Below are 24,056 nucleotides of genomic sequence, written 5' to 3'. Positions count from 1 at the left end.
TTATTTACAATTTTTTTATTATATATTTTAATATTGAATATTAACATAAAAAATTTTTCATTTTAAATGCATATATAAAATCTTAATATATTGTTTATAATCTTTTTTATTATATATCTTAATCTAATATATAATTTATAATATATTATTAAATATTAACATTAAAAAATTTTAAATGCATTATTAAAAAAATGTTTTTTTTTTATATATAAAGAAATTTCAAAATTTTAAATAATAAAACAAAATAATCTTGTATTTCATAAAAATATAAATTATTCGAGATATATTTAATATGTTTTGATAAGAAAATATATTTAACAATTTAAAAATATTTAAAACATTATCTACTAATTCATAGTTCACACTATAATTATGCATAATTTTTCGATCGAAATAATTCATTGTGAATTTTATTCTGATTATTATTTATATAATTAGAAAATACCATTAAAAATAATATATACAGTATTAATTATTGCCATCAATCTCAATGGCAATAATTAATAGTTAAAAAAGTTTATTATGGTGTAATTTTCTCGAAAAATAATGTTAGGATCAAAATTTAACAATACAGTTTTTGTTTGTTTGAAAATGAGTTGAAATGAAAAAAAAAAGAAGCATAAGTACTTCTATTTATTTTATAATTTTTTAAGAAAATATGACTGCATTTTTTTAATTATTTGTTTATTTTTGATACGAGATATTCCTTTATAATATTTTATATTTTATATATTCTACATACAAACTTTACTCTAATTAATTCTTTATAGAAAGTTCATTTTTATTTTGCTTATTATTTTCTTATTAAAATTTATTTTCGTAATTGTTAATGATTGCATAAAAATTTTTTTTTTTTTAATAGATATAGCTTTTTTGAATATCGATAGAATATTTATAGAAAATATTCGTAGAAAACAAAGAAATTTTCTTTATATTTCAGCATTTCAAATATTTTTAATTTTTAATTTTAATTATATTTTGGAGAATAATTTATACGTAATACATAAAAAATATATATATATATTTGTTATCAAAATCATATTATATTGCATGTAGACAATTTTTGAAAATTTAGCAATACACATTATGTTTGAGATACAATTGTCCTTCATTCATGACGTTAATATTTAGTCAGGCCAGGTAAATTTGCTTTAACTAAAATCAAATTTTCATCCGGTCGTCGTGAGAGGTCGTGCAAAATGAGAAGAACGATGATTGGTTAGTAGCATTCGCAAAACGGAATATAATTATCAAAGTACTCGGTAGAGGGCACTCCGTTCGAGCGTCGTTCTTTGTTTCGGTTAAGAGGGCAGTCTCTATCGAAGAGAGAGGCCGGTTAACGAAAATTCGAGGAGAGACAAGTAAGAGCATTGTGACGCCGAGCGTTATTTTAACGCCCGATAACGACGCATCTCACGATATGTCAGGACGGACGTGAATTTAGGCAAGAACATATAATTGACTTACTCCCCCTGTAAATAAACGCGAATTCGCGGAGTGAGTGTGCAAAGTGCGCGAGAGGAGAAAGGAGGTGGAGGAGGTGACGGCGGCGGCGGCGGCGGCGGCGGCGGTGGAGGAGGTGGAGGAGGAAGAGGACGAGGAAGAAGAGAGGAGCATAGGTAGCAGTGGCAGCATCGAGGCACCCGAGGTGTCGAACTGTTTGACAGGCGGCCGAACGCTTTTCTTTCTCTCTCACACTCCCGTCTGTGGTGCCGCGATTTGTATTGTTCGGCCTGCGGTGTGGTGTGTTCCGTTTACAAGAGGTCTGCCTGTTTAGAGAGGAAAAACGAACGTGAAAACAACCAGGAGTGGTGTGTATTCAGTGCCGGCTGAATCGGCGTCCGCGCCCCGACGCCGCCGTTGACGTACGATTCACTAATTTTTCAACAACACATCATCGAAATTTTACGAATCTGCTCCAAAATAGCCTCGTTTATTGGATAGTGCGTGCTAAAGAGTGTGTGTTCAATTTTTCGTTCGCGTTGTTGGTGTACCACGGGGTTAACGGTGAATCTCTCGAAGGTGACGCGCCGTGCCGAGGGTACCTTGGAGACGGTGGAGAGTTTCGGTGTAGGGTACGGCCAGGGAGCAGGCACGAGTACAGGCGACTGGATGAAACCACCGGGGGATCTTTTCCTTTACTGCGACATGAAGGATTTGGGGGCCGATATGGTATTTATTTTCGTTCAATTTAACTTTTTTTTTTCAAAGTAACGTTTCTTTTTTCTTCGACGCAATAAAAGTTCCGAACATTGCGAATTTGTAGGTTAGGTTTGTTCCAAAGATTTTTATTCTGCAATGGAAACCTCCATGTTTATAGGGGACGAAGTTTCAGGAGGGGGACAACTCGATTCGCTTGTAGAAATCATTGATGTTACTCGTGTATTTTAATTTGCATAAAATACATAAATAATAAATAACAAAAAATATATTGACAAATTTGCGTTTCTATTACCATGATGGTATTTTATAACTTTTTGATCATCTTACACATAATGAATAATGTGTAACGGTGTATTTTTATTTCGCATCTCTTTCTTATTGGCGTTTTTTTCGTTTTTTCTTTTTTTTTAAATAAAAAAATATTATTCAATTAATAATATTAAAAAATTATGATCTTTTGTTTTCACTGTATTTCATATTATGATAATAAAATAGTATAGTGTGAATATTGATCGAAATATTTTATGTTCGTTTTTTCGATAGATTCAAAATATTCTTTTATTGAAAGTTAATTATATTATATATTTAATTATATTTAATTACATTAATTATATTGTTATTTGTGCAATAATTGCATTAACTATTGCTATTTTTTTATAATATTAAACATTCGAATATTTTTGTATAATATGCTGAATTTTAAGATTTTTTCTTAAACTTATATTTAATTTAAAAAAAAAAATATAGTTTTAATTATTTCCATAATTTTTAATCGTATTAATATCAAATATTTTATCAATATTGTTTCATAGTAAAATATTTTATTCTACATTTATTTACTACTTATAACTTGTAAACAACATAGCTGTTTAAATCGATAGTTCTTTAGAACGAACAAATTAACAATCTCGTTTAATAATATGTAATATGTAATAATATGTATTTAAAAAGCACTTTTGCATATTGCAATATTAAATTGTATTAATATCAAAATTAAATTTTGTATTGATCTTAATTTGTTTACTATAAAAATTGTAATAGATGCGTACTCTATTGTGTAATAATCATGGTACATATAACTTTTTGAAACTATTCACTTGAAGTTATTTCTATTATTAGATACTATAGAAAAGAATGGATTATCTAAATCGTGAGGAGAATATTCGTATGAACATGTTCTCACATGAAGGTATTCGATAGTTATTCAGCCAATCAGGTCTCCGAACTCGCTTAACCTTGTAATATAACAACGAATCCATTAGCATTGCCTTGTACCTTAATGATAGAAAGATGATTTTCAAATCATATTTTTTTTAATCGGAATTAGATAAAATGTTTGAATTTTAATATTCGAATTTGTTATAAAATATGAATAAATAATTTAAGAATATCAATGAGAATAGACTTCTTGTTATAAAAAAATGGAGAAAAATATTGTGATAGTTGTAAATTTGAATCCATGATATATAGTGTCGATACATTTTAACCATAGAAAAAATATATACAAGTTAAGTCCTTGCTCCTCCAACCATTTCTTCACTGTTTACGTCTATCTACAGTAAAATGCTCATAGTTTTGTTCTTCCTTTTTCTCTTTCTTTCCTTGTATTCTCTGTCTTTTATACGTAAACAAGTAAAGCAAAGGTACGGGAGAGTGTTCATCTTGTTTTAGGTTAATGTACTTTCGCACGAACTCTTGATGGGATTGTATTGGAATATAATATAAAAACACATTCTTGTTATCTGGAATCTTAATTTGTCTATAATTGATCTAATAATCAATCAATTTCTTCATTTTGTTTATTTTATAAATATTACATTTTTGTTTATTGTTACTTTTTTCTTGTTCTTCTTTTCTTCATGTTTGGACGAGTGCCATTTAAATTTATACGGCTTTATATTTTGCATGTTTCCCCTTGCTTGTGGTTCCCCCTTTGGGTGCACCTAATCGATTGAAACACTGTCAGGGTTCTTTCTGAACGGTCGTAATACATGTGAACAGTGCGTGTGCCGAAAAACTCAATGAAAATTTTTATTGAATATATAATTTATCTATCATTTACGATTTGCAATTTATAAATAAAAATTCTTTTGATGATTTTTTTCTTGTAATTTTAATGTAAGATCTATGAATATAATGATCTAATTTGTTATTAATTAGTTAATTTCATAATTAGATAATTTCATAATTATTTTCTAGTTTATTTATTATATTTATATTCTATTTTATTTATCATACAAAATATTCTTATCAGCATCTTTTTTACGAATTTTATGATTGGAATGTTTCATTCCAGTTGCATCGAATGTTTTTATTTGGCTTACCGACTGAGATGCCAATTCGAACGAACTCCCTTCGAAACGTGTATTAACGATGCTGTATTGATAAAATTCTAAAAGATAAATACATTTATCTGCAAATCAAATGTGCTATACCATGCTTTTCTTGGATATAAACGATAAATATGCTTGGAGGGATATTGATTTGCGTGAGTCATTCTATCTCTTCTAGTTGTTTCGAGGTTCAGGGTTGACTTTACTTGCTACAAAATGTTTTCAATTATTTCGTTATTATTATTATTGATTTTCGATCATAGGAAAAATTTGTATATAATTTGCGAACTTCTAAAAATGTCATAAAAATTTATAGTTAACGTGTTAATGTGTACGATGTAACACGTTCCAAGGAAAGTTGGAACTGTAATCCTCGCCAATTACGGATGTACTCACCATAAAATATTACATATAATGTTACAAGATAAAAATATCAGGTTGTCACCTCATTGCAACGAACTTTCTCTTCTCTTCGAGCGACGGTAACAGATGCTTACGAATAGTTATGTAGTTAACGCCCACGATTCGCAAATCTCTCCGCGATAATCGTTACACAAGATCAGTGACGCTCTTCAATTATGTTGCATCCGTGTTTCTTATCTGTGACATGTTAACGTTTCATAGAAAACAAAAAAAAAAAAACAGTAATCGTACAGAAGAAATCAATTCAAAAGACACAAATCAGGAGACAAGAATTCTTCGTTTTATCTTTGCCGGCAAGTTATCATAGTTTCTTTTTTATCAAAATTCTTTTTTTGAACTGAGTGGCGCTCCGAGATTCTCATGTAAACTCAATGTTTCCTCGCGAATGGTAGGAATTCTCGGAAAAAGTAAACAACCGGCGATGAAATATTCGGACTTGAATTACGGCCAACACTATGGTTGACTACGTTGACCGGTAAAGACAGGACTGGTATAAGAAACTACTCCTACACGCGTGCATTATCGTATTCTATTCGCGATAAAAGAAGAGTGAAACCAGTTTCCGATTTCTTAAATGACGTCATCATCGAAAGAAATGTCCTGCAGTATACAAAGAAAGTATCAGAGGATAATTGGTTTTTTTTTTTTGAAATTAATATAGATTAAATGAGAATGCCCGTAATCGAATGATAGTTAAGAGAAATGTTTATTGACATCGGCTTATATGTCAGTGAACTTATTCAAAGCGTCATCGATAATCGATAGTTTGTTCCTGATTGGAGATTTAGAGCGAAGCAACTTACTTGTTATTATTCAGAAGTAACGTATAAAGGAACAGTGTTGCGTATACCTATTGTTTCAATTTCAATGGTATTTCTATTCCTTCTTATTTAAATTCAGAAAAGTTCATATTCTGATGAAAAATTATTTATAAACATTAATTAATGAAAATATTAATTTTACATCTTTGATCAAAATCAAAAATTGGTTTAAATATTTTTTGATTTTAAATATAATTTAAATACAATATGTATATCAAGCTAATTTTTAATAGTAGACATAATCGTTTCGTATCGTATAATCTGTTTTTTTAATTGCGTATTTTCACTCGATAGAATTTAAAACCTAAATCAAATGTAGATCTGCATGAAATCTTTGTAAATTTAAATCGTTTTCTCTTCTAAATTGATTTGAATAGAAGTATACTGTTACTCTCTTCATTATCATATCAAGACTGTAGAGAACCGTGATGTGTAAATTTGTATATAGAAGGGCAGTATGATTTGATCAATAATGAGCACAAATTTTGTAATGTTTTTTTTCTCAGTCATACGAACGCGTCGCTTACCTCTTCGCATAATATTCTATCGTTTATGCCGTAAAGTGACGTATCGCGTCGTGACTTGTAGTGACGTGACGCGCATGTCGTTGAACCTAAACGCATCGGTTACGCTTGCAGATTCGTCATCGAGAAGAGCAGAAAAAATAGGAGAAATATATTTTCACATATCTTCTCGTATAATCAGTATTGCGTTAATTCATATCATAATGTCAAAACATCGATTTACGTATTTTGTTTTCTATTTTTCTACGACTATTAAGATTATTTACGTAACATTTTTACGAGCATCTTCAAGCTATATCCCTTTAAAAACTTCGTTTTAACGCATTTTCGTTTTCTCGATTAAAAATCATTCCTATATAAATGATGAACTATAATAGCAAAAGTGTAATAGTAGTGATTTCCAAATTTCGCATCATCGTATTTATTAAAAATCAAGTCAAAATAACAAAATGCAAAAGCACCCCTATCCACGCGTTCGTCCCTAATATGTGTTTACTGCGCACGCATTTAGCTCACGCAGGCGCACGCATACGCATAAACCATCGGAGAAAGAGTCGGAAAGGGGTAGAGAGGAGGTCGAAGGAAAGATGAAGAAAGAGAGAGAACAACAGGGTTCGCCTCCCTCGTGCTGCTGATTCTCTGCGAGGACAGTGGCCGTGACCCGAGGCCGAGGGGCCTGGGGAGGGGTCGGTGGCCCCGTGGCAGTTTAGCGACGACATCCACGCTGCCGTCCCACTGGTGGGGGAACCTCGTGGGTGTGCGGGGTGGGTAGGGAGAAGTTGGCTGCCTCTATGGTGGGGGGGGTTTGCTGTGTAGTCGTATGTGGTGGGGTATAGCTTAGGGGTATAGCCAGCTATCGTTGGCTTTGTTCAATGAAAGAGAGATCCAGTATTCTTTCGTCTCGTCTCATTTTCTGTTTCTTTTTTAACTTTCTCTCTCTCTCTCTTTCTCTCTCTCTCTCGTTCGATATCCCTTCGTCTCGATCTCTCGCTTGTTCACCCTCGTTTTTCGCCTCCCCGATCCTCCCTACAACGCAGTTGCGGCTAACGTGCAAAAGTGCTTCTGCTGCTGGTGCTGGCCGGTTCGAATGGATAGAATTATATCATTCTCGTCTAACGAACGAGAAACGACGACGGCACATCGTTTTACCTTCTTTTTCTCTTTCGTTTCCTCGTTTCCCTCTCTTTTTCCCTCTATTCTCTGTCTTCGCTGAACGTGCAAAAGATTTCGCTGACCGGTTTCAGGGAACGGAATGCTACCGTTTTCGCTCCGCTAACAAACAAACTTCGAATGAACGGGAAAATTTTTTCTTGTTTGTTTGTTTTTGTTTTTGTTTTTTTTTTTTAATATCATCCGTAATTCCTCGTTTATTCCATCCAATGCATTTAGGATGCACGTAAAATATTCGGAACAAGTTATCATAGTATAGAATCAAGAAGTTCTCCTTTTCGAAATTCCCCTTTCGAGGATCGGGAAAATTTTGCGATGGGTTTTCTCTTTCTCGTTCGTTCGCTTTTCGACCTCTTCCCTTCTCTTTCTCCCCATAGTCGTGCTTAACGTGCAAAAGCGTCTCTGCCGGCCGGCGACGCGGTCGATACTCACGGCGTATCGCCCCCGGTTGACCGAGCCTTACCCTTAGCCTTACCTTAGACGAACCTTTAGACGTATCCTCCGTTCATCCTTCCATTTCGTAGCTTTGATTCGCATCTCATTCGTGTGCGTTAAGGAGAATTTGGCAGTGGTTTTAGTTCAATACCACGAAATTCGTCGTGACAGGAAAGAACAATGGAAATCGTCGACGTATGTCGTATATATAGCTGGCTCGACCATGTTTTCTTCGTATTCTATATGTATTCAGAATGACGTGAAAATTAATGTAATCCAACGTCTCGACTATTGAAGAAAAAAGAAACGAACTAGAAACTTTCCACTGTGTGAAGTGATGCGGCAATCTTTATACGACTTTCAAATTTTTTTTTTCCCTTCATTATTTTCGCGTCGCCCTGTATTTTGAAGAAAGAGGTCGTATCGCATGACGGCACGTGTCGCGCAATCTGGGAAATCAGCGACGTAACATTAATACGTTCCCGATTAACTAAGCAGGGACCGTGTTCGAACGTCATCGATGCATACGAATGCATACGAGAACATTGCACGCCAAGTCCTCTTGGAGAGCACTTTAACCACCGTTGTGGTCAGCAACGATGACGGCAACGATGCTGTTACAAGCAAGAGAGAGATAGAGAGGGAAGGGAGAGAGTAAAAATGAGAACCGATGGAATGGAACGAAATGCAAGTTGGGGAAAAAAAAAAAATGATTCCGTAAGATGATGCAAACGAAGATTCGCTTTCCAATTTGACATGTATCGAACCTTCCTCGCTCGTACACTTCTTTGATTATTCCACGTTTTCTCCCGTGGGATTTCTAACCGGTTTCTAAACTCGTACGACCCGTTCGATTTTTTTTTTTTTTTTTTATGTTCCCTTTTATCCGCCGATTTGTTGAACTAGGTGAAAATCGTACGAGCCTTGGCTAAGAATCAGGACTCGAAATTTTATAGGTAGAAGAACGTTTTAGAACTAGCTCTCGCGTGACTCTATTTCGTTGACCGTGTGACGCGTGAAACGTTTCTTTATCGTTTTGTTTTTCTGCGGTTTACATGTGAAGCGATACATGCGGAAAATTGATAACTATTAATTCGCTGCAAAGGACACACGCTAACATTTTTTTATTCAACGACAAGGAATATAATTAACGCGCGATTGTCGATCCATCGCAAACGATAAACAGCGTCGTTTGATATTTCGTGGTTCGCGTATATTCGAGTTGGTATACCTACTCGGTGAATGACGCACATGCTATTGTACGTGATATCGTTTGCTTGATCAATAAAATATAAATATCGCGTGTTTGTACCTGTATATATATATATATATCCGAAACGCATCGGCTTCGTCGTTGGAAACTCGTGAAATCTCGAATCATGCTTATTCCCGCGCTCTTTTTCCTTTTTTTTTTTTCCAACGTCACGCCGATGAATCATGTTGTTACACCTAGAAGACTCGTGTTGCGTCTTCTTGAGGTACCGGTTAAATAATCTGGCGCAACGCGCGATTTGTCGGAGCAAGTGTGAAACATTGGCTTGGAAGCATCGCCGATGCGGTAATGTTGCGATACCACGCGTTGCGTATGTATACACTCGATCTCTTGATATCATTTTACCAACTACTACGCATATCGGAATTGAATTCATCGAGAACCGATTCACCAAACTTGTGAAACCGCTTGTAAATATCGTGATTTAAACGATCGATGAAAACGCATATATATGTATACGTTTATATATATATATATTGTCGACGAAACGATAATTATATATGAGAGTTGATAAAAAACCGATTCTCGAAGAATTCAGATATATAGAGGAAACGTTCGATTGGAACGTTTATATAAATTTCGAAGGAAGGTTGACGTCTCGCGATGAATAGTTTACCCGATGAAAAGAAGGGACGTGAAAGAAGAAAACGGGGCGAGCTTCGAGCTGAATCGAAACTCCCCTCTTCGGTACTTTCATTTAACGATCCGTAGACCGGGCGCGAGTGACGATGCGGACGAAAATGCATCGAGACGCCCGCACTCTTGAGCTGCACTGTCACCATCGCACGTGCAGTATACCTGCATCTAGGATCCCGCAATCTGCGGACGATGCTTCCCTCCATCCCCACCGCCTCTCCTGGTTACGTCACTGACCTCCAGTTAGGTGAGGTCGGGAACAGTGCAGCAGAGTTCAGGTCACGACGGAGCATAACGACTCGTCTCTGTTTCCGATTCGAGTCTTTCCCCTGCCTCTCCATCGGGATTACCTTTTTCGCGCCGAAACTTTGCGATTCCGGCCAACTTGCCGGTTGACAAGGCCGGTATCGATATTTCTAGTTCCCGATAGAAAACTAACACAATTTTTGACTATTGACAGTGCACAGAGTCTTGTCATATCATTTGGTACACTCTGCTGTAATAAAAAATGGAAATTATAATCTTCGTAAAAAGATGTAAAGGTACAAAGGAAGACTGGCCTCTCAAAACGAAAGGTATATACACACGTTTTTTTATTCCATTAATAAAAAAAAAAAAAAAAAGGGAGTGCATGTGCAGTGTATCAAGCCGGTTGATCAGCTGTACACGATAATATATATGCTAATTTTAAGCGGATCCCTGTAGTTCGTTAGTGTAATTAATACGATCGTTTCGCATTCGTATCTTTCACTGCACAAAGCACCACCAAGCTCTTGGGAGTTTCGTGTCAGCACGCGCCACGTTTGAAAACGTGTTCACTGACCCCGTGGACTTACGACCCGTTTTCTCATATTGTTTCAGATCGCTCCCTCGGCAAAAAAGCTTTGGGGCGTGGACGAGGGCGGCTCCAAGGACGAAGGGGGTGTAAAAGGTGGTGGGATACTTCACCTGGGCGACCACCAGATGTGGCGAGACTCCACCTGGAGCACCTCAGGTACGTTTCTCCACGTTTGAAACGTTGATATTTACGAACGAACAAAACTTTCAAGAGCGCGCCCTCTCTATATCTGCCTCGTATTCACGCGTTTCATAATTATATCACAGTTTCTATTACTTTCAATGAAACACACGCGGAAACGCTCGGCTCATTGACTAACCGCAGCGGCGTACACACTATCGGCGTGCTATCGAGCGTACTGACACGTATCAATGACAATAGGGCTGAGAATATTTGGAATAGGGGGTTTCGAGACGGGGTATATAATCCACGAACGGGGTTAATCGGAATCGATAATTCATGGATGGCAGACATTAACGCCTGACCGCTCTACGTACGCCCGTCCGTCCTCGCTCCTCCGTGCCTTATCTTTCCTACGTGCGTTTGAAAAAAATTAGAGATGACCCTTGTCGTGTTTATTATTAATTGCTGCCCATTAACACCACGCTATCTCCGCGACTTCTTCCTCCTTCCATCTGAAGTTTCGATGAAGTTCACACCAATCTGACCCAGTCGGGTCATACGTATGTTGGTCGGGACATCTTTTGCCGCCTTTATGCTATGTTTCCAATCGGATGGATGATGATACCCAAGCCCTTTAAATCCCTCGAAATATCCCCCGATTTCACTCGCGTTCTTGAGACGCGAATTTAAACGCGAGCTCCGAATCGATATCCGTTCGGTCGGCATCATTCACGATTGATCGTTACATAACTTTAAGTCAATCGACTTGTGCGCGCTAATTTCCTCTCGAAAAAGAAAGCCGCGTGTCGTTAAAAAAGAAACGAGATCGCGTTGCGTGAGTCAGCCAACCGATGGAACACGATGTGTTACTTGTTCGAGAAATATTTATTCGCGATAAAATTTTATTTATTTGCGAAATATATCTTTATATGTGTACATATATATATATATATTTGTTCTTTCGCGAAAATTTCAATCGCCACTCGTACGGATCTTAATTTTTGTACCCGAGTGTCATTTTCTCGAGACGTATTGATAGCAATTTAAAAGATATTGAGCTTATTAGTTCAGGTATTCGAGCATTGGCTTCTCTCTAACTGTACTTAATAAGAGCGACGACATCGTTGAGCTGGTTTCTTTAATATTGCGAGATGTAAAAAAAAGGTGTGATAATTTGAAAAAATTTATTTCGGCGTAAGCTCTCTAATTTTAACGCAATGATATATTGGACATTATGTAGACATTAGCTGGTATTACTTAGAATCGTGACATATTAAAAAAAAAAAAAAACTAAAGAGCTGATTCCGATTAACACCGTATCCTTTTGTCGTTCGGACAAATAAAACGCGCGCGCCTTGTCGGCAATCGTCGGCAAGGTCCTCGACGACGGGTGACGTAGAATTCTCTGAACGTTCGATACCGATGTTTCAGACCCCCGATAAAATTAGAGAGAAAGATGAATCATATTGAAAAGTTTGACTTACGAGCCGTTATATACCGTATCACATTCCTTGGTTGGAGGATGCAACGAAATGCGAGAGCGATACCGTGTGTTTTACGTCGTGCGCGCTTATTGATTGGTACAGCGCCGAAAGAACAATATATAGAGACGAAAGTAGAAATACTTGTGTCTCCGCAGCTTCGAGCGGAATGTCAATAATCGATACTCTACCAAAACAGATCTCTCCTAACTGTTTGCTTTTACGAAAACCAAGGAAATCTACAAAGTCCATCCCCCTTCTCTTTCTCTCTTTCTCTCTTTCCCCTTGCTTTTACGATCAATCGATATCACCCAGGCTTCTGGTATTTTCGAGCCTCGGTGTTACGAACTTCTCTATCTCTTTAACCCCTCTCCCCCCCCTCTCCCCCCCTCCCCCCCTCGCCCCTGCCCCCTTTCGAATCGTTTTAAAGTTCTCGTTACACTCTAATCCAGACGAGTCCGTCCGTCTTTCCCCGGCTCGGCTAGTATTTAGATTTCTTCCTGCTTATTTTATAGCCGTTTCGTGTCGTTGGAGAAATCGTCAGAATTTCTCGTCAATTAAACGGATTACCGTGGTAATTGGTAGAAGCGCGGATGGTAAGGAGAAATGGAGTGAGAGGTTGGAAAGGTTGCGCGGGGTTCTTTCTCATTAAACGGAGCCTTAAGTCGTACAGGGTTGTTGCGCGAGGGCGATGGTACCGCGGCAGTGTTCTGTGTGCAATGTATGCACGAAACACCTGATTCTCGCGACGGCATGTACCGGCTTCCATGTGCACGCGGCCCGAGTTTGCATGTGTGCGTCACCTCGATGGGTGCAACGCGGCTGTTGCCATGGCGACAGACGCCCGGCATCAGCGGCGGTGGGAGCAACGTCCCAATGCCCAGGGTCGTACCTACTGATCCACCCTGTACGCTACCACACCAACCCCCTATATGTGTATATATGTATATATATATGTATATATATATGTATATGTATATCTATATGTGTATGTATATATATCTACCTGGACCCGACAAAATTGCGTCATATGGAATCGTAAAATTCATACAGCCCTCTGGAATCCTCGTGAACCTTTCTTTTCTCATGATGTATGAATTCATCTTTTTTCTTTCTTTTCTTTTTTTTTTCTTTTTTTCTTTCTTTCTTCCTTCCTTCCTTTCTTCTTTCCTTCCTTCCTTCCTTCCTTCCTCGATCACCTCGCGAAACCCTTTGAATAAAACGGTCTCGCGGGAGAGGCGGCAATACAGTGGCGAACTGTTAAGGATTTTTATGATAGAATTTCCGTTACACCTTTGCGGGTTTCTCGCCCCACGCCTTTTATCGATTGCCGGTTGATACGACACAAGCACGATACGGTTTCGGGATATTGTTAACGTTTCCTTTTAAAATTGTCGAGTTTTGTTCGCGTTGAATAGCTTCTTTCTTTTTTTCTTCTTTTCTCTTTAAATATGCGACTGATCATTGTTAGCATTATTTTGAACAGTAAGAAGTTTGAATCAAAGAATTTTTATAGCGATGTAATGAGATGGATGTTTCAATAATCGGTTAAAACTGAAGGCATATTGAATGTTTATTTCACACGTGAGTATCAATTTAAATATTAATTTTGTTAATGGGAATGAACGTTGATCGAAATGTGCATCCACGTGGTATCGTGATTAACGATATTTTCAATCTTTTTTTAGATCATGCCGTCTCACAGCCGATTTCCATGGGTACAGGAAGACGTGTGGGTGTCGGTACTGGATACCATCATCAAACATCAGAAGTTGGAACAGTTCTTAGCCCTAGAAGCAGGTTGGTATATCGTTTGAAAAAAATCGGATATTGTTACGTGTTTTATCAATATACTCGAATGTTAAAAAACATGGTTTGTCTTGTCACAGTGAAACGGGTGGTCTGGGTGTTAAAATGGTCGAATATGTTCTTGGATCAAGTCCTACGACACCCAAAGATTTGGAGCCCAGAATGGTTTCCCTGAGATTGGTAATTATATAAATACCGAAATAAAATACGTGCAAAGAGGAGAAACAAAATTTTTATTGAAATATATTTTTTGTTTTCATTATGCAGAATACTGATGCAGACAAGAAAGAAAAAGAGAAGGGCTCGGCAAGCCCATTTGACAGTTCTAAAGACGATACAGGTCCACAAAATAACGGATTAGCATCCCAGAATGGTCTTGATGATGATAAAGGATTTAAGTAAGTATAGCAGTAGTATCCTAGAAATAGTTTCTCAGCGAAAGAAAATCATATTATAAAAAATATTTTAAAGAGAAGCAAAGATATCTGTATTATGAAAATATAAGTGTACACATGGTTTTATTATTGGTCATTATAACGTGACCTACGACAAATTTAGCTTTTGCGTAAATGACTTCACAAGAAAAAGTGCGTAGCTCTATTCTCGCTCTAGCTATATATAATTGTTTTCAATTGAACGACTGTGAATGTGTCACATGTTGTTCGTGAACAATTACTATTGCTGTGAGCAACACAATTGAGAAATATAATAGGACTAACTGTCAAGGGCGTGTATGTTCTACTCGTCGAACGACGACATTATAAATTTGTGTCTTTAGATTTTCTTGCACCATCATTGTACGCCATCTGGTGTCTCGCTTGATCTTCGTATGTTCGATATTACCGACATTCTTTATGCGGTTTATTATTACTGCAGTTTATTTTTTCTTGTTAAGTAACGAAAACATTCCTGATTTGTTTATCGAAAAATCTTCATATTTTTAAATATTGATTAAAATTGTAAATTGATGTTTATTGCACGTATAGCAAATTTTTTAATATAACTATTGATGCTTCGTTTTCTGTTATCATTTTCTTGAATTTTATTAATATTTTTTTTTATTAAAAATCGAACACCGAGATCGAGTGGATTCACATAATAAAATAGAACGAAAGAACAGAATAAATAAAGTAGGAAAAATACATTGAAACTTATATAATAATCTTATCGTTTTTACTTAAGAATAATGATAATGTTTACTCATTACTTTTTCATGAGATTTCTAAATATTGAATTCGCGAACATTGAATTATATTACGCTTGTCATTGCGAAATATACCGTTATCTTGCGTTACTAATCGTAGAATCTTGCACGACAAGTTTGGAAAGATTTTTTTTTTTTTAAATATTATGCAGAATATATCGATTTGTTTTATGGCGACTTTCATAATGATATTTATAATAGTTGTCAAATGAATTATTTCTTATATTTTTATAATTTTATTAATGATTTTTAATTTGTGTTAGGAAATTAAAGTAAATTGGTTTCGGAAGGAGCTAATTGCGACTTTCTAATTATTATTTTTCTCTTTATCATTCGTTTGTTTTGATTGTATTGTAATTATATAATTATACATTTAAGTATTTTATAATTATACGTACGTATAAGTGTAAACACTTGAGTAACGTTGCAAAAAGATAGCTATCAGGATGCGTAAAATAGAATTCTTTTACTCTAAGATTTCTATGTTCACGTCACACAGAATCAGATCCATGACATTTACGATTGTCGTTTTATAATGGCTAAGGAAAGCTACGTCACTTTCTTTAAAAATATAGAAAATAAGAACAACAGTCTGATCGTAGTATAATTTTTTATCATTGATTTCATTCGTGTTACTGAAATTTTTATAAGGATTTATAATTTAAAATTTTTAATTTTATAATTTAAAACAAAAATTCAAATTCATCGTTCAATCGTCTTTGCAAAGCAAACATTTACCTTTATTGAGATACAAAAAAAGTCAATTTTTTTTATATATATAACGTATTCACGAATAATTTGTGCATCCTCTATTGTTCCAGTTACTGGATACAATTCGTTTATCTTTGTCAAATATATTGTAGGCTGTTTTCAAATGCTTATAAATTGGAATGGAACGCACGAAGAGCAAAATATGAAAAGTATCTCATTTTACTATTTCAAAGACTGCATAATCTCTTCATCTTTGCTTCCTCTTTACTCTTGTATCAAAATATCGTCATAAATTATAATATCGTTGTCGTATTCGATTGTTCTACATTTATCTACATTACGACGATCATTGTTTCCGAATATTATCCAATAACGAATTACTTTTTCTCGTCGAAAGAAAAAAGAGATCGCTGAGAACAACGTTATTCTTCATTTACAGTCGTACACCTGGGAGTCGCCAACCTTCTCCAGGCGAGGAGGAATTTCAGAAGAACGCGGCTGCAACTCTGGCTGTGAGCGCTGGTGGTGGCGGGGTCGTACTGTTAAAACCTGGTGTCGATGTCGTTGGAAGCGAGGAACATTTCATGGCCGCTTTTGCCCCAGCTCCACCGCATCATCTTCAACATCATCAAGCACCACCGACACATCATCTTCAACATCCACACTCGCACGCGGCACAACTCTTTGGTGCACAGGCTCCGCCACCCCCACAGGGCCCCCCACCTTCCCAGCAACAACAACAGCAACAGGGACCCCCGCAGCCACAAGACACCACTACTCACTTTGATGTTCAGGTAAGTCTCGACCTTATTGTTCCCCTTCTTTTATTCGTCGCAACGAACTCTCACAGAAGTTATATTTTTTTTTCTCTCTTTCTCTCTTTCTCTCTCTCTCTCTCTCTCTCTCTCTCTCTCTCTCTCTCTCGGAGGAATACGACTTTTTGCGGTACGAGACAATACGCGTGGGGGAATAACGTGTCTCGCCTTTGCAAGATATTAGCGAGCGAACGAAAAGTTACACGAATGACGACGTAAGTCTGTCTAGGAACCGGTTGTTGTTCTTGGACCCGGTTAGGGATGATTCTAGCGAATTATCAGAAGGTTGTCCCAGTTCTCGTGTTAGCTTTAAGCATATTCTGGCATGCCGATTAATAATAATCAGAAACGTATTCGTAAATTGTGAAAGCAATCGGACCATAATCCTACATAGATATACCACGAGGTTTGCTGATTATTATCAAAAGCTGTTTGTAGTTCAACGAGGATCATTAATCGCATTAATTGAGTAGAATGGTATATCGGTATACGTATTTATATACTTCTGCCGCCTATCAAATTAAACATTTCAACGAGACGCTTTGCAAAGGGAAATATTTGACTTTTCGGACGATTAAACTCTATTTCCTCCCTTTTGTCAGCCGTACATCCGGAAAGATGTATGCTAATGACATGTTCGTACCGTCATAATATCATTATTGTTCAACAAGCGTGATTAATGGATTATACCTTAGACTCGTACATGGTCTCGTACAAGCGAGACCATTCTTCTTTTTCTTTTTTTTTTTTTTTTTTTTTTTTGTGTTAACGTCACATCGAACCGATTCTGTTTCGTGCGTCTAGAACTCGAGTCTGGAACTCGAGGAATCCTTAATAGTTCTAGAACGGCGTATTTAAAGTCTGTAGATGGTTTTCCACGCGAAGGGCGTCGCTACCGGCGTTAATTTAGCGATTGTACCGTTGACTAGGAAGAGGTTATTTTTAAGCAGCAAGCAGCTGATACTAACGAGCGGTCCAACCACCGAGCAACCCTCTTGTACGGGTTCTCGACGGACTTCCTTTGCTTTTGAAGTCGCGTTTCATTCGAACGAATAGCCTGCCTATCCAGGGGTGAAGGCACGGCCGCGGAACAACAATAGAACGGACGGAATAGTTTTAGCATTGATTTACTAGCATTTTTAACGAAATTATTATTGATGCGTAATTAACGTCGTATCGTCTTCCTTGGCTTAAGGTTAATTATAGAAGATCGTAAACTGTGATGCACGCGGCGTGATGCCGCAGCTTTCGTAATTGCAAATCAAAGTATTTACAATAGACGTTTATTTCAACGATGACTATGCAACTTGGCAAACTTTTGACATTTACGATTTTCAATCTGGTTGATGAACAAGATCGAATGGTATTCCACGACATTATTTAAAAGGCGACGATAATATTTGAAATTCGTACGCGCGTACTCTTATTTTGTTTTAATCTTTTTCAGAGCATAGTCGGCAGAAAAAAATAGATGCGTGTCATTTTTTTCCCGCTTGCGTCATTGCGTCGAGAGTTCATTCGTGGCTCTCGATCCTCCGTTACTGCTCGTTTCGTTCGTTCGATTATATTTTTAAAGTACGTATTCGTTTCGTTCCGTCATTGTCTCTCCTGGATACGAGCGATATTATCCACGAATAAAAACATTAAAATATGATATAAATCGTGTATAATTTTGAAAATAAGTTCCGCTCTAATAAATTGACCAGGCACACGGTCGGGGCATCCTGCCGCAAACTTGGCTTCGAAATACGACCAACGATCGAATCTTTCCACTCTCGGCAACCTTGGCTAGCTTTATCCTTGAGAATCTAGCTTCATAGGACATATCTGCTTTCATTTTTTTCCCTCCCTCTCTTTCTCTCTGTCCTTTTCTTCTCTCTATTTCGCTCAGCGAAAAAGACTCTCCTCCCTCCCTTTCGTATTGGAACTCGGTATGACCTGACAAGCTTAAAAGACGAGTAGAAGGGGAATGGAGAACGATCTCGTCCTCCGGCGCAGACAAATGTATAAATCACGGAGTGACAAGTTCTCGACATCTACTTCGAATCCTATTCAGAAAATAGAACAAGCGATATATAGCCTATCCTAGCACATATTCATATTTATGCACGTTACACTGCATGTCCGAACGTTATACGGGTGAATGTATCAAAGTGTCTTTCGTTATGAAACCTTCTTCATAGTTCCGACCGGCATCGAGCAATTTCGCGATACGTGGTTACCCACTGCTTTTTAATCTTTACCGCTCTCCTCCCTCTCTCGAGGCATCGAGATTATTATTATCACAACACGTTTCCTTATTATTGTTATTACTCGTCAATAATCTAATTCCTTTCGAAGGAACATCCCTCCCCGACCCGTACGGAAGCGCAAACGTTTAATTTAGCTCGAGAATAACACAAGTTATCGAAGTCGAGCTCGATTCGAAAGCGGTCGATTCGAAATTGGAACGGGGACCGGAAGTCGAGGACATCGACGTGTATACCGTTCGCGTTGACGTCTCGTTTCAAGTAATAGGTGTCTCGTCTACGTTCCACATTCTTCGCTGTTTACAGCAAAACCGTTCTTCCTATTCTAGAGTGTTAGTTAGGCTAGTTCGGTCGCGATATATATATATATATATTCGTTTCTCTTTCGAACGCGCGGGATTACGCGCTGAAAGATTTGACGGGCGATGCTCGATTGAAACGAAACGGAACGTTTCTTTTAAAGGTGGATAGAGTTTTTAAGAAAATCGATAATTTTATTCCGTGGCACGTGACGTGGCCAGATCCCTCTTTGTGAGAAATCCCATCCCGCGATTCCTCTGAGCGCACAGGCGCGTAAAGTGTTTGCACTTGAAGGTGTAAGCGTTTGGATAAAGAATTTGTTCAGGGGTTAACGGATTAACTCGAGGTTTTTCTGCGATTCACACCGATGTTTATTAAGAAAGTCTCCCCCCCCCTCTCCCTCTCCTCTCTCTCTATCTCTCTAGCTAGTCGCTGGTGAATATACAATTCTGGTTGGAAAAAAGAGGAAATCACAAATGAAAGGGGAGAAAATGCGGTGTACAAGACCTCGGGTCGTCCAACTCGTTTTCCCTCCCCCTCTATCCGTCTCTGTTTTTTCTTCAGCTCTCTCTCTCTCTCTCTCTCTCTCTCTCTCTCTCTCTCCTCTTTCCTCTCTTCTCTCCATCTTTCCGTGCGTAGCGTGCGCGCTAGCGAGCGAGCGAGCGAGCTCACGTTCCCTCTCCTCTCCTCTTTCCTACGGGAAATAGTACCCATCGTAGCCAGCATTGTTCCCAGGGTAAGGGCCATAGCTGCATTTTCCACGTGATGAACGAACCGCGTATGCACAGGTGCAGCTCGACTGCCATGCCTCCTGTAATCTCTTTCTTCCTTGCACGTTCGTTCTACCTTTTCGTTTCCGCACGCCTCGATGAAAACGCAAAATGTCGCACAAAGCATGCATCGAGCGGTGTGTACCCGGTCGCCGAGGAGGAGGAGGAGGAGGAGGAGGGGAAAAGAAAAAAAAAATCGCAAACGCGCGACGCGACTTGTATTTCGCCGACGAATTCGTTATAAATTTTTATTTCTTTCCATCGTTTCTTTTTTTTCCCCTCCCTCCCTCCCTCTCTTTCTCTCCATCTCCCCCCCCCCCCTCCCCTTCCATTTTTCCTTCCGCAATTAGTGCCGCATTATACGTTAAACCGGATTCCCTCCGGTGGTTGTCGTGTATTAATTAACACGGTGCTTCGGTACGTCTGGCGTGTGCGCGGCCGCGTTTCAACGATCTCCAACGATCGGACGCGGCGGGTTCAGAGACACACGCACCACCCACCAGCCACCCCCTCGTCGTCCAATATTCCCGCCACTTCAACAAGGTTGTCCTTCGGTTTTATCCCCCTGTTTGTCGCGTTTCGCGAATATTTCCACGAACGGTGGCCGCGGCTTCTTCTTCCCGACGTAACACACATATAAAAATAGAACGCTCGCGCTGCTTACGTATTACGCCGCCGTTTATGCACGCGTGCTTGCCTCCGCAGGCAGCAGCGAGCGTGTGCGATGGAGTACGAGAGGAGTGCGTGCACACACGAGACACGGCTGCCCTCTGATCGCGTTATTACGCGAAGGCTCGTGCTCGTCAGTGCATGAAGCGATGATTCCCAGACCCCCGAGGTCTCCTCTCTCTCCCCTTCTCTCCGTGTTTCGCTCCCTCTTGCCCCCCTCTTCTCTCTCTCTCTCCACTCTTCGCGTTCCTTCCCCGCGCGACCTTCTCGTTTTTTCCCCTCTCTTCATCATCCTCTTCAGGAGGCAGTGGCTGTCCCCCTCCTCCTCCCTCTTCTCTCTTTCCTCTCTCTAGGTTTCGTTCACATTTTCTCCTCCTCCTCCTCCTCCTCCCTCGTTTTACTCCTTTTTCGGCCATATACGCGCGTTCCCTTCTTGTGATCACGCGAAAAACAGGAAGAGGAGAGCACGGGAAAAGAGGGGGTGGGGGAGAGAGAGAGAGAGAGGCTCTGTAAAGGTGTGTATTACACGCGTTGTACGCAAATATATGCACGCATACAAGCGGAGGAGGAGCATCGGGTTGTTGACTCGGTGCCCATTCAGCATAAAGTGCAATGACTTCCTCCGATGAAAATCTGTATCATCGGCCGAAGGTTGTGAAGTCTTGGGGGGTAAGCGTTCGGCGTTCTCCACCGCCATAGCGTTTCCGGTCAGAAATTCCAAGCTACTGTTCCATTCCCAGCGGGGCCTCTCTTTGTCGTCGAAATATCGAGTTTCGCGAGAGCTTCGTTTTTCAGCCTTTCAGCTAGCCACGTTTCCGTTTTAAACGCTTTACCGTTCCTTTGACGAACTGACAAATATGCACGCGAGCCACCCCTATCCACGACCGGCTGCCTATTGTCGCTCCCAAACCATGCCTTCACCGCGCCTCTTGTTCAAGAAGTCGATAACGATTGTTTACGGACCCTGAAATTCTTCGCAGAAAACGGGTTTATCCTCTCTCTGTCTTCCCTCTGTCTCTCTCACTCTCTTCTTTCCGTAGTTCGATATTTCAAATCAAACTCGTCGAATTTTATGCGGGGATATCGAGCGCAACGATGAAGTTGACTAAATGTCAGTCGTTCCGATTTTCCTTGGATCGGAGTATAGAGATTTTGTTTGGATTCGCTTTTGGCCAGCGGGATCGACTCGGTTGTTTCATGGTTGGTACAGTTTTACAAATAATCGCTAACGCTGCCTCAAATTGCCTGACGATATGCTCGAACAAGCCAAGTGCTTGTCACTCATTCGACGATATTTTTGGTAGACTTACATAATCGGCCATACTTACGCAGAAAACCATTCCCCCCCTCTCTTCCTCATCTACGGCCTATTCCTCAATTTTTCACGCTAGCTGACTCACTTTGGCATAGCCAACCACGGAAGTCGCGTACACTGCTCCACATATATACCTACGCGTTTCGCTCCACAAAGGAATTTGTCCCGTTTGTTATATTAAATTTTCCATACTTCAACTTCATCGTTCACGCCTCATTATGTACCCGCGGTGCACAGGTTTTTTTTTTAAGCTAAACCGGTAATTTTTTTTTTTTTTTTTTAATAAAACTCAAAACAAAATTTTCATCCTCTTCCCTCTTCTCTGTTCATTCAACGCGCACATTGTGTGACGCGATGCGATTGTACGTATCGTTTCTTTTTCTTTCGCTTTTTTTTTTTCTTTCTTTCTTTAATTATCGATCGAACCAACCTTAACTTCGACGAGGTTAGTTAGCCACGAAGTTCGCAGGTGGCAGGCAACGTCGTGTCCGTGTTCCTCGAGTGAGCGCAACTATATACGCGTGTTGGCTAATCGGAAACAACAAGGATTAGCAAATCCACGGCGAAGTAGCGTGATAGAGGCTGAAGCAATTAGGGACGGCAAGAATGTGCGCACCATTTCCTTACCTCGACCAATTACACCGTGCTTTCATCGGAAGGCTACACTCCAATTAGACATAATCTACTTCGCTCCCGCTACACGCCTTCTATAAACTACTGTTCCCGACAGATTTATTAAACAACGATCCGTTTGTCGGATTCGTATCATTTCACGGTAATCTCCGTAATTAATCGAAAAGTGATTCACCCGATTTCGAGCGAGGATTTGGAAAAATCCAAATTCCTTCTCTCCTCTCCCGGTTTTTTTTCTCTCTCTCTCTCTTTTCTCCCCCTGTTCTGTGCATTTCTGCGATCGTCGAGAAGGAACGACAACGCGTCGCGCCATTTAAACCGGCCTCCTCTCATTTTTCCGGCATCCGTTTCATCGTTTTACCGGAAGTTTATGTAAGTGTCTCGCGCGTCGCGTTCGCCGACGCGGAAACCGAGTCAAAGGACCTCGCCACCTTCGGGACCCAGTCTCCTGGAAGACTACCGTCTCGGCAATTAAGTGGAAGGATCCGATCTTTTCAGACACACGCTACACAGTCCCGAATGAATTTTCCCTCTGTCTAACTCTTCGAATTTCGCAGACAAGAGAACTCGTTTGTGTTTCCCTTTCCGCTTTTCCCGAATCTAATAATTACCTCCCTTTTGTTTTTCCCCATCCATCGTGGATCAGGGAGTATCAATTCTCTTCTCATCCATCGTCGTTTCGACTCTTTCGGACGAAGATGTCGATTTCTTTTTTTTACGAATTCGCGCGTAATTTTTGCGCAAACAAAGCGTCTTCGACGATATTCGATTAGGTTTAATGGACTTTTAAACGTTGCACGGGAGATCGTCCACTAGCCGTGTCGAAACTCGAAATGTTTCTTTCAACGGTTGTCGTTGATTCGTGTAATTTTTTAGGCGTCGTAATATTCTTCCGTTTTTCCCCGGTGTCAAGCCGATTATTTCCCCGGAGGCCGAAATTACCACGTAATTCCTCACTCTGCCTTCGCTCTCTTCTAAGCCCGTTAATAGGTCGTAGGGAAAGGTCAGGGTTGATGTTGGTTGGAAATTTGTCCGAGTATCGTGCGATACTCCCCCCCTCCCTCCTGTGTGCTGCTACTCTCTCCGTCTTTTTCTCGCGGGAAAGCTCTTTCGCTGATGACTCATCCGAATATCCGTGGAATGTTTGCTCGAAACGTCGATTAAAAAAATGCACGGCGTCGGCGCTTTTCAAGATATTTTCGCGTCCCGCGTTCGCGTTTCACCCAGGAAACACCGATAACATTTTCAATTAAAGGTCTCCACGGGTGTCTCTTTCCTTTTTGATGGATATAAGGGAGAGGTTAATTAATACAGACACTGGCACTCGTGTATACGTATATAATACGAACGAATGCTAAGAA

The 24,056-nt window shown here is 39.2% G+C and overlaps 1 protein-coding gene and 1 long non-coding RNA gene across 7 annotated transcripts in view; one reads left to right on the top strand and one right to left on the bottom strand.

The window, feature by feature from the left end:
• pum (pumilio) overlaps nucleotides 1-24,056 on the top strand; it is a 63,177-nt gene that overhangs the window by 3,368 nt on the left and 35,753 nt on the right. For 2 of the 6 annotated variants that reach the window (XM_086917112.1, XM_031919817.2), the window contains exons 5-9: nucleotides 10,640-10,772; nucleotides 13,909-14,020; nucleotides 14,110-14,209; nucleotides 14,297-14,427; nucleotides 16,384-16,738. In XM_086917112.1, the coding sequence (XP_086773238.1) occupies nucleotides 10,640-10,772; nucleotides 13,909-14,020; nucleotides 14,110-14,209; nucleotides 14,297-14,427; nucleotides 16,384-16,738 (831 nt within the window). Of the gene's footprint in view, nucleotides 1-1,442; nucleotides 2,173-10,639; nucleotides 10,773-13,908; nucleotides 14,021-14,109; nucleotides 14,210-14,296; nucleotides 14,428-16,383; nucleotides 16,739-24,056 lie in introns of those variants that run through there. The other 4 variants (XM_086917113.1, XM_086917115.1, XM_086917114.1 and 1 more) reach the window with 4 other exon arrangements.
• On the bottom strand, nucleotides 3,947-5,413 carry LOC116415269 (uncharacterized). Its single transcript, XR_004225855.2, has 2 exons — nucleotides 4,488-5,413; nucleotides 3,947-4,106 (listed from the first exon to the last, which is right to left on the bottom strand). It is a non-coding gene; the product is annotated as an uncharacterized LOC116415269 (long non-coding RNA).

The sequence above is a fragment of the Apis florea genome, unplaced genomic scaffold, assembly GCF_048593485.1.
Source record: "Apis florea isolate Af1SG1 unplaced genomic scaffold, ASM4859348v1 contig_3813_pilon, whole genome shotgun sequence".
NCBI classification, from domain to species: Eukaryota; Metazoa; Arthropoda; class Insecta; order Hymenoptera; family Apidae; genus Apis; species Apis florea.
This window is presented reverse-complemented; position numbering and strand designations above follow the sequence as displayed.